The 21,696-nt window shown below is 31.0% G+C and overlaps 2 protein-coding genes and 1 long non-coding RNA gene across 6 annotated transcripts in view; 1 reads left to right on the top strand and 2 right to left on the bottom strand.

Annotated features, from left to right (window-relative positions):
- LOC126895003 (uncharacterized) overlaps positions 1–21,696 on the bottom strand; it is a 50,981-nt gene that overhangs the window by 8,976 nt on the left and 20,309 nt on the right. The window lies entirely within an intron of this gene.
- On the top strand, positions 2,046–8,443 carry LOC126895010 (uncharacterized). The gene is made up of 3 exons (XR_007701563.1): positions 2,046–2,228; positions 5,813–6,052; positions 8,244–8,443. It is a non-coding gene; the product is annotated as an uncharacterized LOC126895010 (long non-coding RNA).
- On the bottom strand, positions 17,758–20,086 carry LOC126894966 (uncharacterized). Its single transcript, XM_050666348.1, has 5 exons — positions 19,614–20,086; positions 19,365–19,559; positions 19,170–19,278; positions 18,678–19,106; positions 17,758–18,616 (listed from the first exon to the last, which is right to left on the bottom strand). Exons 1-5 carry the CDS (start codon positions 20,073–20,075, stop codon positions 17,817–17,819), a joined length of 1,995 nt encoding a protein of 664 aa, XP_050522305.1. The 5' UTR covers positions 20,076–20,086; the 3' UTR covers positions 17,758–17,816.

Consider the following 21,696-nt stretch of genomic DNA (forward strand, 5'->3'; position numbering starts at 1 on the left):
AAAATCACTCTGTATAACTCAAGCACACGGCGTGTAGTAATCAAATAAAAACAAAACTGTATGGCCTGTTTCACACTAGTGCGTTTTCTTATGCGTCGTTTATAGAAACGTTATTACTGTGTAGCATTTAATAGCGCCGCTTACGATACGCCCACGGATTTCAAGTTACGCGTTTTTCTTGATCCGTACGCAGTCATCTCATCGGTCCGGTATATAATACGCGACCTGACCAAACATTGATAGAATTAACATGTTCATATTGACGCTTACGACGTACGCATCTTGTATTTTTTCGTCATTCTGTCATGACTTCTACCCCTAGCAAGTTCACGTTAAACGACTATCATTATAGACACTGAAATTTTAATAAATAAAGTTCAACAAAGACCAAATTTGTGGAATTCAAGGGATGAAAGGTATAAGGACAGGGATATTAGAGTAGCAACCTTTATATTCGATGCTATGGACAGCAACGATTAAAAAGATGCAAGTGAGTATTTATGCATGTATATTATACACAGGCTTTGTCCCCTCCGGGAAAGGGCAATCACTCATTCCATTAAAATGTTTCCAACAAAATAAAATTATGTGTGCACATATAGGCAAGTCACAACAAGGCATAAGGTTAAAGGAGGTAAAATAGGAGAATAATTGGAATTTATCATTCTTTTTTATTTAATATTATTTCTATTTGTTTTTAAGAATATTCCGGAACGTTTAATAAAAAATTGAATTCGTTTACGTATAAAAAATAACTCGCTCACACTCAAATTCATTTTGTTGTCGAATGAACACGTTCTAATAACGTTCATTAAAAAAGTGAATACATTCATAAAAGTTGTTTTTATTTATGAATAGTTTTCCTACAGTCTGTATAATTATCCATTAATATAAACGATTCAATTCAAACAAATTTATATCTCTACAAAAAAATACAAAAGTCATACCTTCAGTGGCGCAATTGAAGTTTGTTTTAAGAGGGCATATAAATAAAAAAAATGTTTACTACCTAAACCCCCCCAAAAAAATTGTATCGTCATTAAATATTTTTGTTCTAAATAAAACATACGCCTAAATCTCTCTTAATTACTCTCTTGGATACCTTAGAATGAAATATAACACATTCATTTTTTTTTAAACTCATTATAAATTAAAGAAAGTAATTATAAATATCCAAAGCAAGTATACTACAGTTAAATTGCTCATGATATTCTGAGTAATTTTTAACAAGTTGAAAAAATTGAAAAATTTTATCGTTACCCATAAATGGAGAAATTCCCCAAAAAAAAATTTTTTTTTACACTTTTATTAAACCATTAAGGGTCCTTGCAACCTCCCCTAGGAGGAGGTTCCTTTAACCATTTATACTCCAGGACGGATGGTTAGTCCGTCGCCAAAGAGTTGGATGGCAACTCCAATTACCGAACTGATCTCTCGTTCGCCAAATGAAGTCGCCTATGACCAAGTTTCGAACCTGAGACAGTGCGTGTCAAGCACTGTTGCGTTACCAACTCGGCCATACCGTCCCAAAAAATTACGATTTTTAAAATTAATAAAATTTAACATTTTTTAAACTTTTTTACTGAAAATTATCAACTTTTTTAAAATTGGAAGAATAAAATCCATTTTTTTTTTTAAACACCTCAGATATTTTCTTTTTATTAAGTATATTTTTTGACCCTTTACCATACACCTTGTCTGTTGGACATTCATTTTGAAAATAAATAAAAAACGCTATAGCAAAAATGCGGTATAGTGTGAAACAAAAAAAAAAGCGCTATTGTGAAACGGGCCTAAATAAACATGTTGCACAATAGAAAACAAAATAAAAAAAATATATAGTTTAAAAAAACACGCTTTTAAAGCACGTCAAAACTAAAAAGTTTAAAATAATTTTTATTATACAAAAAGTAGTAGTATTATTGTTTTAAGGATATTTTAAAAATTATTTTTAACTTTTTATTTTGATGTTCTTTAAAAGCGTGTTTTTTAGTTTTTTTTACATATACATTTATTTTATTAACTGTTATAAACCAATAAAGAACTTAAAATTAAATTTTTATAGAAAGAGAATCCCATAGCATTTTATTGCGCACAATTAGTAGTACATGAATATCAGAAGAATCAAGAATACAAAGCTGATGAATTTAATCTGTCAGAAATAAAAGAAATAATAGATCAACTATATGCTCTTGAAGGAAATGACGATAGTGATAAGGAGGAAGGAAGTAATTGATATTTAATATTTTTAATCGAATTTTAAATTCATTCTACACTTTTTCTTTTTTCCAGCTATTCTCTTCAATTTAGTGTAGCTTGATAGTCTAGCATAGGAAATAATTTGTTTGACAAATAAAGTTCTTGGACGTCTTCCGCCACTCTTATCTTCAATTTTCCGTTCTATTATTCTATAAATTAGTTCAATATGGTGTCTCAATATATGACCAATCATGATCACAATCCAATCTAGGTTTTAATGGTTTTGTGTATCTATTTACGTTTATCTATTTCACCCAGTGTACTTTCGTTAATAAGGTCTTCTATCCAACTCAATCGCAGCATCCATCTCCAACTCCACATTTCAAAGTTCTTAAGTATTCCTTGTTCTGCTATATTTTTATATTTTATCCAGGTTTCGCAGCCATATAGTTGTCATTCTCCATGATTTATGAAGCGTTTCCTCACACTAATACTTATGCTATTGGATGTAAAAAACCAAAAATAAAAACAAAAAAGGGTAATATAAGAAATATAAAGGATATAAGATCGTAGTGGTAGATCGGACTTGGTTGTGGAATTTCGGGAAGTTAAATATTCTTTTATTGATTTATTAATTGTTTATTACGCAATAGATTGTTGGATGTTCGAAAGCATAGGTTACATTATACTTACCTAACGTCCTATGTAATGCAATAATATTTCAAGTAATTAAATGTTGATTCTGGTATTAAATACACTATGTTTACGATTTACACTACACGCCATATAGTCAATATAATTACTTACGAAAACGATTCAAGTTTTAAATAATATGATTTATTTACACAGAATCTATGAATTATTTTACTTGTTTAAGATTCTAAAAACTATATTTTATTAGAAATATAATTTATAATTTTTCCTTATTAAATTTTTTTACGTTTGTTGATTAAGTATTTTCTTTTGAGAGAATATATTTTGTTAAGTTATCGACACCAATATTTCTTAAATCTTCCTCTGGCCTGGCCAAATTAAGATTCAAAATTATTTATATCTATGTAAAAAATTTATCAAGTCGGTATGTGGTAGCCCCACGTGTCCCGGCGCTATCGCCTTGAAAGCATGAAAGTTTCTTTGCGTTGTCTGCCGTTGCGATGTTTGTTAAAAAATAGACATCAGCGACAAGATTAGCTACCCAATAAGAAAAGCTCCCAATAAATTTTTACTGTTTAAAAATAATTTTAAAGTGTTGTTGGGTTTATAAAATAATTAGAAAAAAAAAGTTTAATGTTTAAAATACTATTTCCAATTTATTTCCACAATAAGAAAAATAAGTAAAAAAAATATTATAATTCGATAAACAAATTAATTTAGATTAAAAGATTCACTAAAACAAAATACACTTTAAAATTTCAAAGTGTCATTTAGTTTTAAAGAAAAGAAAAATTATAAGTCCCAAAAATTAGAAAATAGGCTAAGTGTTTTTTAATTGAAAAAAATTCCAAGTCCAAATTATTTAAAAAAAAAAACGACCAAGTCCCGTAGAGTGAAATATTGAGTAGAGCGTCGTAAATTTTGTGTATTTTAAAATTATCCAAAGAACTGGTTTTGACGGCGAAAAATGGCTTTTTATAGTCAGAAAGGGGATGCTACCCCTGCGATTTCTAGCGTGATCTTGGAAGCTGAGGCTTTCTATTTTAATTGGTTAACAATGGCGTAACTAAGCAAGCGCGCGCCTCCCCGTAGAACTGTTGACAGCGCCCCTATACTAAATTTTGCTCGTAAAAGTGATATTGAGAATTCGTAATTTGGCGCCCCCGCATTGCGGGACCTGTGAGTGTGTTATTTACGCCACTGTTGGTTAATTATAATGAGGGCTCTGCGTGTAGACGTTACTTAATAATCTCTACAATAAGTAGATCTTATCGCATAATTTACTGGTTGTTTTGTATTTTCAATAAGAGAACCCTGTAATGGTAATCTTGTATATTCATAATATGTGACATACATGTACAAATGATAACATCATAATATATGTTACTATTATAAATACTAATATAATATTACATGGAACATGACAATTTTTATTTATTTATAAATCCTAACTTCGATTTTGCGCATCAGTCTGTTTTTTGTCATATTATAAGTTTAATTTTTTGCCAATTGATAGTCAAATGATATTACTGATAGCATCTCTTCAATTCTTCCAATGTTTTTTCCAAATCATGCTCATCATTAGCTAGGAGTGCCACATCGTCAGCGAATCCTAAGATGGATAATATTTCACTGATTGACTGGGTGTCTTTTTTTTTACAATCAAGTTTATTGTATAAGTAGTTGACGAATAAATTATTTCTTACTGATAGATAGCCATGAAGGTGGCAACTCCATAGTTCGTTGCGAGCTTAAGTAGTCACCTCTCAACCTATATAAAGTTATTGCTTTTGAAGCGTACGATATTAAAAAAAAATGTTTCTTGACAATTTCTTTGTCTATTATGTAATATCGGCCATCAGAGCAAAAAATTTCAAAATTTTCAAAAAAAAAAAATATATATATATATGAAGAGTGAATGTGTCAAACGTTCTATGTGCCAAAAAAGTGAAAAATTGTTTTATTTCTGATATATGTTCTATGTGCCAAAGGCCACAATCTTGTATGTGTTTCAAATGTCAATTAAATTTTTTACTTGTACAAAATTGCGTTCATAGATGGTGTTCGACATGTGAGACATGCCCATGTTACCATTGTTTTTTGTGTTTTCTGAACAAATATGTTTTTAGCACATAGAACATTTGACACATTTACTCTTCATATATATTTTGAAAAAATGATGTTTATAAAATTAAATTCAGTATATTGTTACATCTATTTAAAATTATTCTCAATACTCCGGACTATATTTAAGTTTGTTGGGAATTGTGGTAATAAAAACGAGCGATTATTTCTTAAATTATAAATTGGAATTTAAAAGTTTATTTTACTTAGAAACTCTGGACAGGATAATTTAACATTCATTAATTTATAGATAAAAACTACGTCGTTATAGAACCATCTAGAGATCAATGATTTTAAACTCAATTCTAATGTTAAAATGTCAAGAGATATCAGCTGATCTAATTTCAGTGCCATTATTAATAAGAAACGTCGTTAGATATTTTCAAGTTTATTAATACGATTATTTTACTTAAAATTCGAAATTAAAAAAATTCTAAAATAGACTTAACAAGAGATTATATAATACTTTAAAACAATTAATGGTTTTAAATTCGGAGCAGTGTCTATTTATGAAACCAACTATTCTCTCTACTATAGAGTCAAATGGACATTAAATTAAATATCAGATAAAAAAAACACCAAAATTCGTTATAGTAAATGAAATTTGCTATTCAAAATATATGTATTAATTAGCAATAATATTATTAATGTTAAGATTTTTGAATCAAAAGTATATTTTGTCTTTGTACAAACTTAAAAAATATTTAAAAACTCTTTATTTAATTATATTTTTCGATGAGTGAAATAGTACTTCTAATACTTTATGTTTGAATTTTATTCTGATGCACAGGCTAATATTTTGTATTAAACCTTTTTTTTTTTTTAATTTCCTTAGCTAATGAAATTATTTGCTATACAATTTTTCAACAAGAATTTTTCCGTCTGAAATGTATTGAAGATGCTTATTACGAACGATTTCGAGAAGGTGATACGAAAGAAAATGGCACTGTGTCAAAAGAGTATGCAAAAAAAGTCATTTTGAGTAGCAAATTGAATATTGGTCAATTAAAAGACGATAAACTTGATGATCTACTCAATAAGTATACAAATCAGGACAACGAATTCAATTACAATGGTAAAATATAATGAAAATTCACCACTTTTTGCAAATATTATTAATCGTGTATACGTATTTTGGGAATAATGTTAATGATGACTTATTAACATTATTCTTATTATATGTAAGTAAATGTTTATCCATAAGAGATTTATTAATTTCTTGATTATTGATACTTCTTAAGTGTTCTTTAAATCTAACCCTGTGTTTTTTTTGTTTTCCCAACGTAACATTCATCACAACTTTCACATTGTAGTTTATAAATTTCCGATTTTCCCTCTTCTTCTACTTTATTATTAGGGTTAACTAATCTTTTGAATTGCACATCTACATAACTTTAAACATATCTAAGGTAGATTCCAAAGGTATTTATGATGTCTTTACCGTTTAAGGATAAAGTGATTTTATAATTTTTCATGTAATTTTTTAACAATTTTAAAAGGTCTGCATATTTGTATGACAAATTTTTTTAAACATTATGCTCACGAACATTAAATTTTATTAAAACCAATTAACAAAATTCAAAATTGACTTTTTTATGATTTTTTCATAATATTTTTATTAATTATGGAATTTCATCCCTTATTTGTTGTAGTCTATTAATGTTTTCGGGTCATTCCATGTGAAATCACCTTATGTGTGTGCAGGTATAGTTCAGAAATTTATGAAATTTATATCATAGACTTCTTAAAGGTCATTGACTACGAAAATAATATTTTTTTTTTTATTATTATTTTTTTACCAGATAGTGCATTTTTTATAATTAAAAACATGAAAAAACAGCCTATCTTCTAGAGCCTATAACTTCACATCCAAATAAGCTATCACTGTGGAACTAGCACTGTTTTACTCATATTAAATAGTACTTCAATTTCATTATATTATTAATAGCCAACTTTATCATCTCATTACACAAAAGTTACTGAACGAATTTTTTTCAAATTTACATAGTACTTTCCTTTAGGCAATTAAAACGTCTGGTCAAAATTTTATGATGGAGACATAATTTTAACGCTACTTATAGAATTTACAAAATTTACAATTTGCGTATTATGGAAAATCCATAAACAACGTAATTTTCAACGCTCAATATTAATTTCTTGTATTTATTCTGCGTTTTGTAGTATATTAAGTTATTGGGACTCATAAAAAAATCCTAGGAGCAATGGCTAAGTTCAGAAAAGGTCCATTACTTTTCTTAATAAAGTTTATTACATCAAAAGATATTGTTGATTCTTCGATTACGTTTTGACAAATTAAGAATTTTTCAAATAAATATACGCACAAATATCTTTTTCATCTTCAGATTGAAAATGTAATACTAAGTCCATATTATGAATATGTTAAAACTTTCATGGAAACATTCACACTATTTCTTTACTTTGTATGACTACACTTCTTACTCTTTTTGAGTTTTAGGCTAATAAATCTTGTGTTAATTAATATATAAACTGTTAAACTTGCTGCCTTTTATATAGTGGGATTCCTTATTGCGCGTGTACACTGCCAGTTGGCTTTGTTAACATTACTTTACGCATATTAATCCTTAATATAAATACCTCCTGCCACATGCTTTTATATTATATTAATTATAACTATTTAGCCGACCCATTATAATTATATCTACATTATTTCTTAAATCGTGCCGTTTCTCAAGTCTTGAGTATACTTAGTATACTTGTGGCGTCATTACCATTAATTATTTTTATTGTTCTTTTAAATAATAGTCGCGGCGTATATATTTATTATTTATTTTGTGTCTGTGATAAAAGTCGTATTACATGTGTTTGGTGTAGTTCCCGTAACATAGTTTATAAGTACCATCTCATCCTCAACTTTATGTACAGTCCCATATTTTAAGATCCAAAATTAAACTTTTTTTGAAATTAATAAACATTTTAATTATCATGAAGTATTATATTGCTTAATTGAAAAAAAAATTACCATTATCCATTAGTAAATCATTTTTTATATCATTTCAAAGTAAAAAAATCTAAAAAAAAAATTAATATAGGAATAAAAATTTTATTTAATAAAATGCTTGATATACTGTTCAAAAAAATCAAAGATTTTCAATGGGAATCTTTAAACTTTATGTTCGCCACCTTATTTGGATAACTCCTGTATTAATTCTTTCTACATTTTTTATCTTTTCGAATATTAGTTACTCTTGTATTGATAATAATTGTAAATTTTTATTTCGTTTCAGATATGAAAAAAAACACACTTAATGATTATGAGGGTGATAAATCATTTATTTATTGTTATGATGGCGAGAAAAATGATTGGGTGCCGTATAAAAACTTGAAGTAGTTCCTACTAAAAGTTTATAAAAATATAGTTAAACCTTATTGAAAATGTTTTTTTATATAATATTTGTTAATAAACGTTTAATTTATTCTAAAAAAATTTGGGTTATGTTGATTTAAAGTGTACCGTAAATAATAAAAACATAATTAATAGGTTTATTATTGTTGATAATTGTAATAATAACTGTATTCCTATCTTAGGTTTAAGTACATGTATTAAATTTGGATTTATAAATAGGATTAATAATTAATAAAGACTTTTAGTCAGCGTCGTACACTCGGTCCTCCTGTATGGGTCCCCGGTTTGGGCGGATACTCTTGAGTATTCGTCCAAAAACCGTGAAGCCCTGTTCAGGGTGCAGAGGCGGGCGGCGATCCGGACAGTTTCGGCGTACCGAACGGTGTCCGGAGTGGCGGCGGGTATCCTGTCGTCACTACCCCCTACCGACCTGCTCGCCGAGGAACGCGCCGCCGGGCATGAGCTCCGCCGAGAACGCAACCGGTCCCTCGAACCCGAGGACCGGCTAGCGCTCAGGCGGATGACCATGCTCCGGTGTCGGACTCGCCTCTCGGAGGAAATGACGAGAGGCGACTGGACCAGGTCCCTCATAGGACCCGATTGGCTGGACAGGTGGGTGGACCGGACTCACGGTGAGATGACTTATCGTCTCACCCAAGTGATGTCCGGTCCGGGAGAGGCTGATAACACTCTGCACACCCTCTTCCAGTGCGAGTTATATAAATAACATGTACTATAAAATGTTTTAGTACATTTGGTGGTAATGACTATTTAGTAATAGCAGATCATTATTCAAAGTGGTTAGAAATTAATAGAATACTAAGAAAAACTGCTAATGAAATGGTAAGTCAATTTAAGACTAATTTATGAGTGTACATGGGTGTCCCAAAATAATAGTATCAGATAACGTACCATTTGGTTCGCATGAATTCAGAAAATTTTGCAAAGAATAGAACATTGAACTTAGAACATCTAGTCCTAACTATCCACAGTCAAATGGTTTATCAGAGAGAGCAGTTCAAACAGCTAAACAATTGTTAAAAAAATCATCCATAGGTGAAAGAAAGGAATTGAGTGATTTATTACTAGAGTATCGATGTACAACAATACCACATATTGGTGCAGCTCCTTGTGAGTTATTGATGAACAGATTAGTAAGAACAAAATTCCTAGTATTAGATACTGTTACGTCGCTATTTAGGGGTTTAGCCTAAATGTCCGTCGACAGTATTCTAAGGGACCAACGGGGGATAGCTGGCTAGGCTATATCTACCTTAGGTACTGAAGTTTCCTATTTAATTTATATTCCCTTAGAGGAACTACCAAGGGTCGCACTACAATATATATATATAACACTTTAGGTTAACAACGATATAAATAAATATTTATTAAGCAATTGAAATATTAAATAGATAATACAACCTGCTGGACACCTAGAGATGATATAATCCAACAGGGAGCTGACGGTGACACACTGTAATAAACAAAAAGAGAGTCGAGTGAGTGGGTAGGTAGGTAGTCTTGTAATAAATAAAAATGGCTATAATAAGGTGGCGAAGGAATGTTGTTAAATGTGTTTGGGGTTCGGGGTGTGAAAGAGAAGAAATGTAAAGAAATGTAACACAGGTGGCCAATAAGGAAATAATAATCATAGCGGGCGTAGTGTGAAAAGGATGGGCACCAATGGAAAGTAAAAGTGGCTATAGATACTCGGCAGTGACTACAATAAAATGAAATAGAAAGGGATCTCGGGGTATGTATGCTTGTGTAAAAACGTCTAATATATGAATAAGATGGAATTACAAAGAAGGGTCACTACCTAGCTCCTGCACAGAAATGCGCACACTAATTTCCGGCGACTCACAAATATCGTGTTTTTATAAAAATATTTTAATTTACTCTCAATGACCTATCTTGTTCTAATTGTTTATTACTAAAATATTCTTCAGTAAAGGATCTATTATAAGCTTATTATATAAACAAATGTTTCACTTACCTCTGACTATCCTGATATTCTCTTGAGATGAATGATGTTGTTGATGTAACAATTATCGATGTATACGTTTACGCATTAATGTACGCAATTATATTTATACGGTTTATATTATTACTAACTCGCGTATAACTACTTTTCTAGTACAATTCTATATTAAATCTACCCAAGGTGAAATCTAAGTTTGTTATAACTCTGTCTTTTTGCAAAAACCTTTTGTATATTTATGTAGTATAGTTCTTAACCTTGTATATGATGTTTTACGTTAATATATTTATTATTTAATAATTTATAAAGCAAATGAATAACTTCTAAGCAACATAACTGTCCTGTGCAACAAAACTATTTCCAAGTGGCCTACGTCTTTTCAGTCGTCCAAATGGTGATCTAGGGTAGATGCGAGCTCAATTTCAGTTCTTTGCACAATAGATTATACTAGTGTCCTACACTCCGATCACCGGCACTGTGGCATAGATCAGACTAGCTGGTCGATAAGTGGAGAGACACTTTTAGTTGTTTAGTATGATGTTAGTTATAAATATATATTAGTAAAATATTAGTTTTTAGTATAATATTTCGACTCTGATTTATTTGTATTTCGTAGCTGGATGTACCAACGCGAGATCTCAAATAATATCTTTGTCTTTATGCAAAGAACCTTATGATATGTGGCCTACTTCTTTTCAATCACCTGTAGGACGACCTAGGTTAGATGCGACTGTACTATAGATTTATGCACGATAAGTTATGTTAGTGTCCTACACTCCGATTGCCCGCACCGTGGCAGAGATCAGACTAGCTAGTCGATAAGTGGAGAGACACTATGAAGAAATCTTATGGTTAACTAAAATTCTAATTATGATATTATTATACTATTACCTTGTCCAGCCAGGTTATGGCCCTCCAATAAGTAGTAAATACAATTCAATCAAATTAATTACCTTAGAATAACTAATGTATACTACAAAATAATATTAATAATTTATGCGTTATAAATTATATAAGTGTCCTACACTCCGATTGCCGGCACTGTGGCATAGATCAGACTAGCTGGTCGATAAGTGGAGAGACACTTTGAATAAATCTTATGATTAACTAAAATTCTAATTATGATATTATTGTACTATTACCCTGTCCAGCCAGGTTGTGGCCCTTCAATAAGTAGTAAATACAATTCAATCAAATTAATTACCTCAGAATATCTAATGTATACTACAAAATAATATTAATAATTTATGCGTTGTAAATTATATAAGTGTCCTACACTCCGATTGCCGGCACTGTGGCATAGATCAGACTAGCTGGTCGATAAGTGGAGAGACACTTTGAATAAATCTTATGATTAACTAAAATTCTAATTATGATATTATTGTACTATTACCCTGTCCAGCCAGGTTGTGGCCCTTCAATAAGTAGTAAATACAATTCAATCAAATTAATTACCTCAGAGTATGTTTATATATATATGAATATAAATGTAAATAAAAAGAAATAAATAAACACCAATATTTTATATGTGTCAGAATATTTATATCACCAAAAGTATTCGACCGAAAATAAGATGTATAATATTTTTCAGTAATTACGAAAGAGGGTAAAAATTATGTAGATTTCATATAGAATTGTTACTAGAATGAAACGTAAAATCACGCACATTCACTTTTTGTATCTTAGTTGAGTATTGCAGAGAGCCGTAGAGATGTATAGAATGGCAAAGCGTCCCAGTATTCGCTAGAGGGATGTTCAGAGCAACCACAGTAAGAGAGCCAAGTGCAAAGGAACCACCCGAATTTGGGGGAAATTGGCCTTTTTATAGCCTGCAAAAACTGGTTTAGCGATCTCTGGTGAGATTCTTGAAATATTTTTGCTGTATTTGATTGGTTAATGTGATAGAATCTTTTACGTGGGCGTTTTATGGAATGCGTAAGAGGGAGATTAAATCTTGTGTAAGGGTATTATTTTATTATTCATCTTATCCACGGGGAAACACTGATTTGGTGATATATTTTATTAAATATAAGTATTAATTATTACATGTATTAAAGTGTGATACTACAACACGCATACACTATAATATACGGGGTAGCAAAATAAGTTAATTATTAAACAAAGTAGTGATCGCGAAGATGGTAAAAGGTCAACTGTCGTAGGGATATCTTATTATGGCACATTGACGTGAGTTGCAAAAAGTGTTTATGTGTGCAGTCCGCCCTCCTGTTAGTATTGTTGTATGTCACTGTGTTAATTATATATATATATATCTAGTAAACGGTACAATGATGTCATGGAAGACAGAGATATGAGCACATGCAAATGTGATCGTATCAATACAAAACTAAAGCTGAAAATACCTATAGGAATAATGGAAAAGGTTGAAAAATATAAGTATAAAAGAAATTATGATAAAACTGCAAAAGATAGTGTTACGACTGTAGACTGTATTTTTTTTTTTTACGAGAAGAATGCTACTAATGTCGCTTAACTATAAATTAATAAACAAACTTTTGCTATATGTGCATAGTGAGGCATTTATTAGGAGACTGGTTTTTCTCCGCTGAGTAAAACCGATCGTCAGCTTATCACAATAATAATAATAAACAAAAAAAAAATAATACCCATACAATAACGTACGCCGCAACATACCACCGCCCTTGAATAATTGTCTTCAAAACGATATACAAGTATAAAAGATAATTTAATATTAGGTACTTTCTCACCAACCCATTTCGTTCTCTCCTACAACTGCGCTAAATACTCTCGACTCCAGCGCTTCTATAAATTTTGAGAATATTGAGAAACACGTCTCCAACATGTTAACCGGTTACTTGATATGTTGGTTTGATCCGGTTCAGGTAGAGCAATTAGAGAATTACCAATGAGAAAATGACCAGGATTGAGAGGAGACAATTCGCTTGGATCAGAGGATAGGATCGTTAATGGGCGACTATTTAAGCATGCTTCCGCCCGAGTAATTACAGTAAGTAGCTCCTCATAAAATAAATGTGCCTCACCCAAGACACTACGTAATAAATATTTTATCGACTTTAATCCAGCTTCCCACAGACCCCTAAAATGCGGTGAGCGCGCAGGAATAAACTTTCACTCCACTTTCTTTTCAGACAACATATTATTATTTTTACTTTGATGTTCTTCCGTTTGATATAATTCATACCATTCTTTAAGTTGACGATTTGACCCAATAAATTTGATGCGTTATCAGAGTACAAAGTTTGACTTTTTCCGCGTCTATCAAAAAACCGATTTAAAGCACGTAAGAAAGCATCGGTACTTAAATCACTGACCAAATCAAAATGCACCGCATGTGTCGCAAACCAAATAAATATACACACATAGGCTTTAGTAACCGGTGAAGTTTTCCTCAATCCAGTTTTTAACAAAAATGAACCACAGAAATCTATACCTGTGGCTAGAAAAGCTCAACCTGGAGACAGGCGGTCCATTGGTAGATCTCCCATGATTGGTTGCACCACTTGAGGCTTGTGACGAAAACAAACAACACATCTATTAACGGTAAATAGTGCGAGGTTTCGACCGTTAATAGGCCAATAATTTAATCGAACAGACGCTAATAACACTTATGGGCCACTATACATTAACTTGATGTGTTCCTCTCTAAATAACAATTTGGTAAACGAACAATGTGACGATAATACCATAGGATTCCATTAAAACACTGAAATATCGTCTGCGTTTTTTAAACGCCCAACCACGCGTAACAAATTGTTTTAATCCAAAAATGGTCTAAGACGATATAATTTACTTGCCTTTGAGATCTCCTTTCCTTTTTTCAATTGCATTATTTCGCTTGGAAATGATCGACCTTGAACCAACTTAACTAAGCATAACCTCGCTGCGTTTCTTTCTATCGCACTTACAAAGCAGCACACAATTCCAATCTCGGTAGAGATAATTCTTTTAAAGGGGCTACTTTACTTTTAGCGCTGATTAAATTACTATAATTATTACCATACTCGTCGGAATACCTTAGATATAGACAACAACCACAAACATTTATACTAGCATCGTTAAACCATGCACTCAATGTTTACCATTCTATTTTTTATTGTAATTTTTCGTGGTATTTTTAAGCCATTTAACGCGTTCAAATCAGTTTTATAGTTTAACCATTCTTTACGGATTACATCACTTACTGGCTCATTCCATATAATACGTTCCTTCCATAGACTTTGTAATATTAATTTAGCCTTTATAATTACTGGTCCGATCAGCCCTAATGGGTCATAAATTCGAGCAATCTCTGATAAAATATTACGCTTGGAGAGAATTTCGGCAGTCAAATTTTTATTTATCTCGATTTTGTACTGCAACATATGTTTATGCGAGTCCCAGCACAAACCTAGTATTTTTGTTATTGAATTATTTATATCAGGTAATTGGGTCAAATTCTCTTCAATGCCATTCACACTATTAATCAACGACAATTCATTCGACTACCATTTACTTAATTCAAGACCGGCTGCTGATAATATTTCACTAAGACCATCACGTAATTAGGCAGTTGCCGCCTGCGATACGCCACCACTCAAAAAATCATCCAAATAAAAATCGTGACCTATAGCGGCGACCGCACTGGGAAACCTGTTTTGTTCAGTTATCGACAATATCTTTAAGCAACCCGTCGCAATATACGAAGCAGGTACCGTTCCATAAGAAAGAGTATTTAAACGGTATACGCTTATCGGTTCATTTTCTTCTTTTCTCCATAGAATATGTTGATAATCCCGATGTTTATTTACGACTAATATTTGTCGGTACATTTTTTTTATATCGGTGGTTAAAACATAATTATGAGTTCTAAATCGCGTTAATATATAAATTAAGTAATGATTTCTGACCTAAAATTAAGTTCAACTGCGGGCCCGGATGAGATACCTACTATTTTCCTTTATAATTGTAGATTTATCCTAACACCGATATTAACTAGTATTTTTAATTTATCCCTCGCTAGTGGTACCTATCCATCTTTTTGGAAAACGTCGTTTATTTCACCTATTTTAAAAAAGGGTAATCCTTCACTAATTTCAAATTATCGTCCAATCTCAAAATTATCATCAATCCCAAAGTTATTCTCTCACTTAATTTCATCTAAACTTAACAATTTTTGCTCCTCAGTCCTAGTAAATAATCAATTCGGTTTTATACCAAAACGCTCAACATGTAATAATTTAGCCATAACAAAAAACTTAATACTTCAGTCATTTGAATCTAATGCTCAAACTGATATAATATACACTGATTTTTCCAAAGCCTTCGACCAAGTTAATCATGTATTACTTATTAAAAAATTACAATCTTTTGGTTTCTCTGGATCACTTCTTAAATGGTTCCAATCTTTTCTTTCAGACCGTTCCCAAATTGTTAAATACCTCAAATTCAAATCGTCACTTTTCCCAGTCCCTTCAGGCGTTCCTCAAGGAGACCACCTGTCTACACTTCTATTTAATATTTTTATTAATGACCTGCCTAATGTTATAATGAACTCTAATATCCTTATGTTTGCTGATGATGCTAAATTAATAAAAATAATTAAATCTGAACAAGATGCAATTTGTTTACAATCAGATATTAATAACTTACTCAAATGGTGTAATAAAAATCACTTATTTTTAAATGTGGATAAATGTAAATTTATGCACTTTTATCTAATAAAAAACCCAATTAATTATTGTTATTCTATTTCCAATATAAATATCGAGCTAGTTTCTCAATTTAAAGATTTAGGCGTTATTTTTGATTCTAAATTAAATTTCTCCCCTCACACAGAAATGATAAGAAATAAAGCTATGCGTAATTTGGGATTTATTAAACGCACTTGTGGCTCATTTATAGATCCTGTTCCTCTAAAAATTCTGTTTTATTCCCTTGTACGTTCCCATCTTGAATACTGTCCTCTAATTTGGTTAAACAATACTTCTAAACAAAACACCGCACTAGAATCTGTTCAAAATAATTTTCTCCGTTTTATTTCATTTAAATTTAACATACACAGACCTCCCCATAGCTCTTATGACAGCATTCTTAATTACCTTAATTTTAATACACTCAAAGAACGTCGAATGCTTTTGATTTCAAAATTTTTACATAAATTATTATTAGGACTCATTGATTGTCCGGAACTCCTATCATTAATTAATTTAAAAATAAATAATATTAATACTAGAAATCCTAAACCTTTTTATCCTCAATTCTCAAAAAAAAATTACATTTTAAATTCCCCTGCAAACCTTTTGATGACAGCTGGTAATATATATTTGTTTGATTTTTTTATATGATTTTTTTGTATTTTTAGTGAACTTTTCTGAGTTTTTATATTCATTTATATTATAATAGTTTGTTTCATAATACTGTATACTTTTTCGCATTTATATAAAATTGTTTTTTATTCTTGTATCTTACTTAACACCCATGTAAATTGTTATTGGACTAACGTCCGTTTAAAATAAAAAAAAAAAAAAAAAGTCTTCCTGAACCGTTGGCCCTTTTAACAAAGTGTCATTTAAACTAATTCCACTTTCGGTTTTTGTTGAAGCGTCAAATACTACATGATGGGGTAAATAACAAATTTTTCCCGGTATATCTGTTGATTCGACACCTACCCTTTCCTTATAATTCAAATTCTCGTATTCTCTCATAAATTTGACATATCGTCGTTTTAGTTCTGGATCCCTACGAAACCTTTTTTCCATGGACAGTAAACTTCTTTTTGCAATTTCATGAGTTTCACCCAATTGGTTTACATTTTCCTTGAACGGCAGATGCACAATAAAACGTCCCGTGATATCTCTATGTTGCCGCCTGGGCTGTTCTAAAAATAAAGATCCCAAGTATAAATGAGAATTAGAACTTTGCCGTACGGATGAATATAGGGGCAAATATTAATCAACAAAAATTTTTAATCAATTTAAAAACTAACGTCCGTTTAAAATAAAATAAAAATAAAAAATAAAAAATAAAATAATGAAACTCTTGCGATGCGAAACCATTTACGTGAAGGGAGCTGTAAAAAAGCGAGTAGTGGAAAAGTACATACCAGGACAACGTATAGTCAACGTAGAGGATTTGGACTGTCCTCCTCTGTACAATTTAAGTTGTGTTACAAAACCATGTTGTATCCGACACATGAACAACCCAAATATGTGCAGTTTATATAAGACTATATGTTTAAAACAATGGATGAATTATAACATGTAACGCTATTGTATTAAAAAATATATATATTTATATAAACACGAATACTTTATAATANTAAAATATATATATATATATATATAAACACGAATACTTTATAATATTCATTTTTATTTCTACAATAAGTATATTTTTTATAAATAAATTATAAATTAAAGATTATATAATAAATTGACATATATTGTTAATAAAATACTAAATACAATAATATATTTTATACAAAATAAATTGTTATGTATTTAAAGAATAATGTCCCCACGCTTTTGTATATACATTTTTATACTCAAACTCGTCACCGACTATTGCACGCTTGTCATAGTTGTTGGACAATGCGAGTTTCCTCGTTTCTACCGTCAAAACATTGTGATGTTTTGAACGTATGATGGAAATTTTCTTGTGAATTTGTTTTAGTTTATTTCGCAAACAATTTAAATAGTCAACCATATTTATTTCATGTTTCACTACACCCATACTAATACCCTTCAATCGCTTCACTTCTTCTTGCCGCAAAACGTTTTTATAATTTTTGTAGGCAATCAGGTACGCATAGACTTTGGGCAAAAGTGCAACAATTTCCTCCATATGCATACCTTTACATTCGTCGGTAAATGTACCCGGTTGTTTTTTACGTTTATCACTGTAACATGGATGATCAGTGGGATAGTTGGAAGTGTCGAAGTATTCAAACAGATATTTTTTCAAATCATCCTGAAAACTATGCGTTAATATTAAATAAATAAAACTGTCTGTATCCATATACACGAGTCTAAGTCTTTCAGGACCATAAAATGGTTGCATTATATCATAATGAAACTTGTACATGATACATTTACTAATATCCAACACGGCCTGTCCAATAAAAATGGGTTTAAAAAAATTAATTTTTTCTTTATACATGTGTACAGCTACAAGGTTTTCATTAAATATTGTGGTGTGACCAAACGACGGTTTCGCTACCAGTTTTGATAATTTATCTTCGTTACAAACAAGTTGAATATTTTGATGTTTTCTCACGTTTTCCAATGTTTTACCTAGTAAAATTAAAAATTTTTATTATTAAAAAAATTAAACGTATAAAAATATTAGTAATACCATAGTTGGAGTTGATCATATATTTTGGTAGATCTTGTTCAAACTTGTTGGAGGCTTTTTTACGTAATTCTGTATTCATTTGGATGTAGGGTGCCAACCATCGAGATTGTTTAAACTTTATGACTTTATGCAGTTTTGTGATAACCACACCGTGTTTTACCGCTTGCTTTAATGTTCGATAGTGTACAACGTAATTACGTTTTGGAAACAATGTGGTCATCAGTTTTTTGTATTTGGCAGACGGTAGAGGTGGTCGCTCGTTTACCGGAAAAAATGGTAAATCGTTGTGTAAATCATGTAAATGTTGTGGATAATCTACATCGACTTGCACAAGATATCCATGATCAGCATCCTCAGCTGTGTCAAGTATTTCCTCCAATGTAACAGTTGACCATTCAAAATTACCAAGTGGCATCGGTTCCATCATTGCTTAAAAAAACAAATGTTTTTTTACACAAATATTAATTTTTTTTATTTTAAAAAAAAAACTACCTGTTCCATATAAATTTGTAGCATCTAGGTATTGAAGATATTTATGTGGAATATTGGGATTGTAGTCAGAGATACCTGGATGATTTGCTCGAGCATACCGCTGATTGACCTATATTAAATATATATATATATAAATATGTATATATTTATAAATATTATTAAACATATTTTTATATTTTTAATAATCACACATACTTGTGTCAAACCTCCACGTATACCCAATTCAAACATTAATAACATATCTGGGTCTGTTATCAATTCAATGTTGACATCAGTATATTTTAACATAGCATCAAATGATAGGGCTGGACATGAGTAATAATGAGTGGGATCCAGAGAATAATTTTTTAAACTCTCCGCGCGAAACTTTTCAAATATGTCAGCAAGTACCTAAAAAATAAATGTATTTATAATTGTTAATTACTAAAAAAATTAACAACATACCATAACGTCGACAAGTAAATACTTGTCACTATAATCACCAATAGTTTTGCATTCAAAGTGTTGCCACATTTTTTTTGCATGTTCATAGTCCTCTTCGGATACTGTATTTTTCGTAATGGAACTGTAAAAATTTTCGCGGGTTGGCAACTGATTTTCGTCGAGTTTTTCCCAACTGTCTACGTATTCGTATGGGAAAACCGATTTCCGTGTGACCAACTCCAACGATTTAAAGACATTTAATGTATGTGCAAAATCAGGTAAAGTCAAGGTGGTTGTAAGTTGATACAAACTCGCTTGCAAAAATCGATATGAATCTATAAATCGAAGTTGAAAATAATCGCTTATTGTCTTACTGAACGAAATATATTTTTCTTCGGATTGTGCTATAACAGTAATGTCTTTATTGTCGTAAGCCATTTCTGGTATTATCATGTGCGAGTCATAGTTTGAAAGACCATGCATGATAACTGGTATGAATGCTGAATATCGTCGTTGTAAATTACATTTGTGGCATAAAACAGCTCGAAATTTTGCCGTCCAATGATTATGATCCTTGACTTTTACTAACTTATCGGTAAACTCTATTAAACACGAGTCGCAATGTTTTGTGGTATTGAAACGATGTTGTTCCTCAGAAGTTAGAGGATTCATCTCGATGTTAATTTTCATGATATCTGATACTTGTTTTCCAATATCCACCAACGCTGATACAAAATGTTTAGCAGCATCAGGTCCTCGATACATTACTGGTTCCTCCGGTAATCCCTGACACATGTTTTGCGGTAATATTTTGGAGTTGCGTACTAAGTAAAAACAATAACTCATTGGTTTATGTTTTTGTACAATCATAGACTTGTCCGATATTTGTTCCATCGTTCGAACAAGTAAACTTTCCATATCAGCGTAGATAACTAACGGTATTGCTTCTTCTCGTCTTGTGTTTTTAAAACATAATATTGAAAGATCAGAGTTAGGCTGTGGTAGAACAATGCGAGCCTCCTTGAATTTTCCACACATTTTTACATGTTCTTTAAGTCCCTCTTTCCCACTCGCACGAGTTAATAACGGTTGCTCGTTAAATACGCTGAGACATCGTTTACAATGATATTCTTGTCGTTTACTTTTTGAGCGTTGTTTTGATACAAGCCTTGAAAATTTTGAGATGTAACAATAGTGGCTAGTTTCATTATTTTTCAAGTATAGTAAATCAATATGATCTGTAGCGGTTTTGGATTTAGTTACACGCAATGGAAAAACAATGTTTTTATTGTCCAACGCATACACATTTACCGATATTGTAGGATTTTTTCGTTCGAAGCGATTAATTTGTTCAATTGGTGTTGGAAAATCAATACCAAAAAAATCTATGTTCAAACGTTGTTCTAATTCAACATATGCAACATTCCAATCACTTCTTTTAACTCTTTTATTGTAATGACATAAGATTGACCATTTGAAACATTGTTGATCATCGTTTTTAATATTTACAACAGCCTTTTTGTTTTTTATACACGATGGTAATTCAATATACGATGATCCCTTCAGTGGGTTCAATTTATGTACTCTCAACAAAATACCATCAATTGATATTAGCGACCATCCACTTTGCTTGATTTCCATTTCTTGTTTTTCAGTTTCCAACTTTAATGTTATTTTTTCCATTACTGATGTAAAATCAGTTCCTAAGTCTACTGTTTTATTGCGCGACTTGAATGATACATCTTTGAACTCACCAGTTACAGTATGAAAGTACGTTGTATGTAGTAAAACATTGAATTTTACCATACCCTTTACAGTTAACATTTTTAATAAATTTATTATTTCGTGATTTATTTCAACCATGAAATCGACAATGTCATAAACGATTGTATTATTTTTCAAAAAAAAATTTCTTACACCACCTTTTAAGCCCGAATTAATTTTTTTGAATCCTGATCCTACTAAGTCCATACACTGTTTTTTTGTAACTTTTACCATATTTGAGTCCGAACTATGTGTTGGAAAACAGTTTTTTTTAGGTTTTCCTACAGTGCAATAAATTGTTGGTCTATGATTCAAATTATTGTTGCAATGTTTTTGAAGA

The sequence above is a fragment of the Daktulosphaira vitifoliae genome, unplaced genomic scaffold (assembly GCF_025091365.1).
Source record: "Daktulosphaira vitifoliae isolate Bord-2020 unplaced genomic scaffold, ASM2509136v1 Scaffold_1, whole genome shotgun sequence".
NCBI classification, from domain to species: Eukaryota; Metazoa; Arthropoda; class Insecta; order Hemiptera; family Phylloxeridae; genus Daktulosphaira; species Daktulosphaira vitifoliae.

Coding starts and splice junctions, on each gene's coding strand:
- LOC126894966 (XM_050666348.1), bottom strand. CDS start 20,075: ATGCATGGTCTTTCAAACTATGACTCGCACATGATAATACCAGAAATG. Junction 19,107..19,169: donor TACAAATTTATATGGAACAG/GTAGTTTTTTTT, acceptor TGTTTTTTTAAG/CAATGATGGAACCGATGCCA. Junction 18,617..18,677: donor TATGATCAACTCCAACTATG/GTATTACTAATA, acceptor TAATTTTACTAG/GTAAAACATTGGAAAACGTG.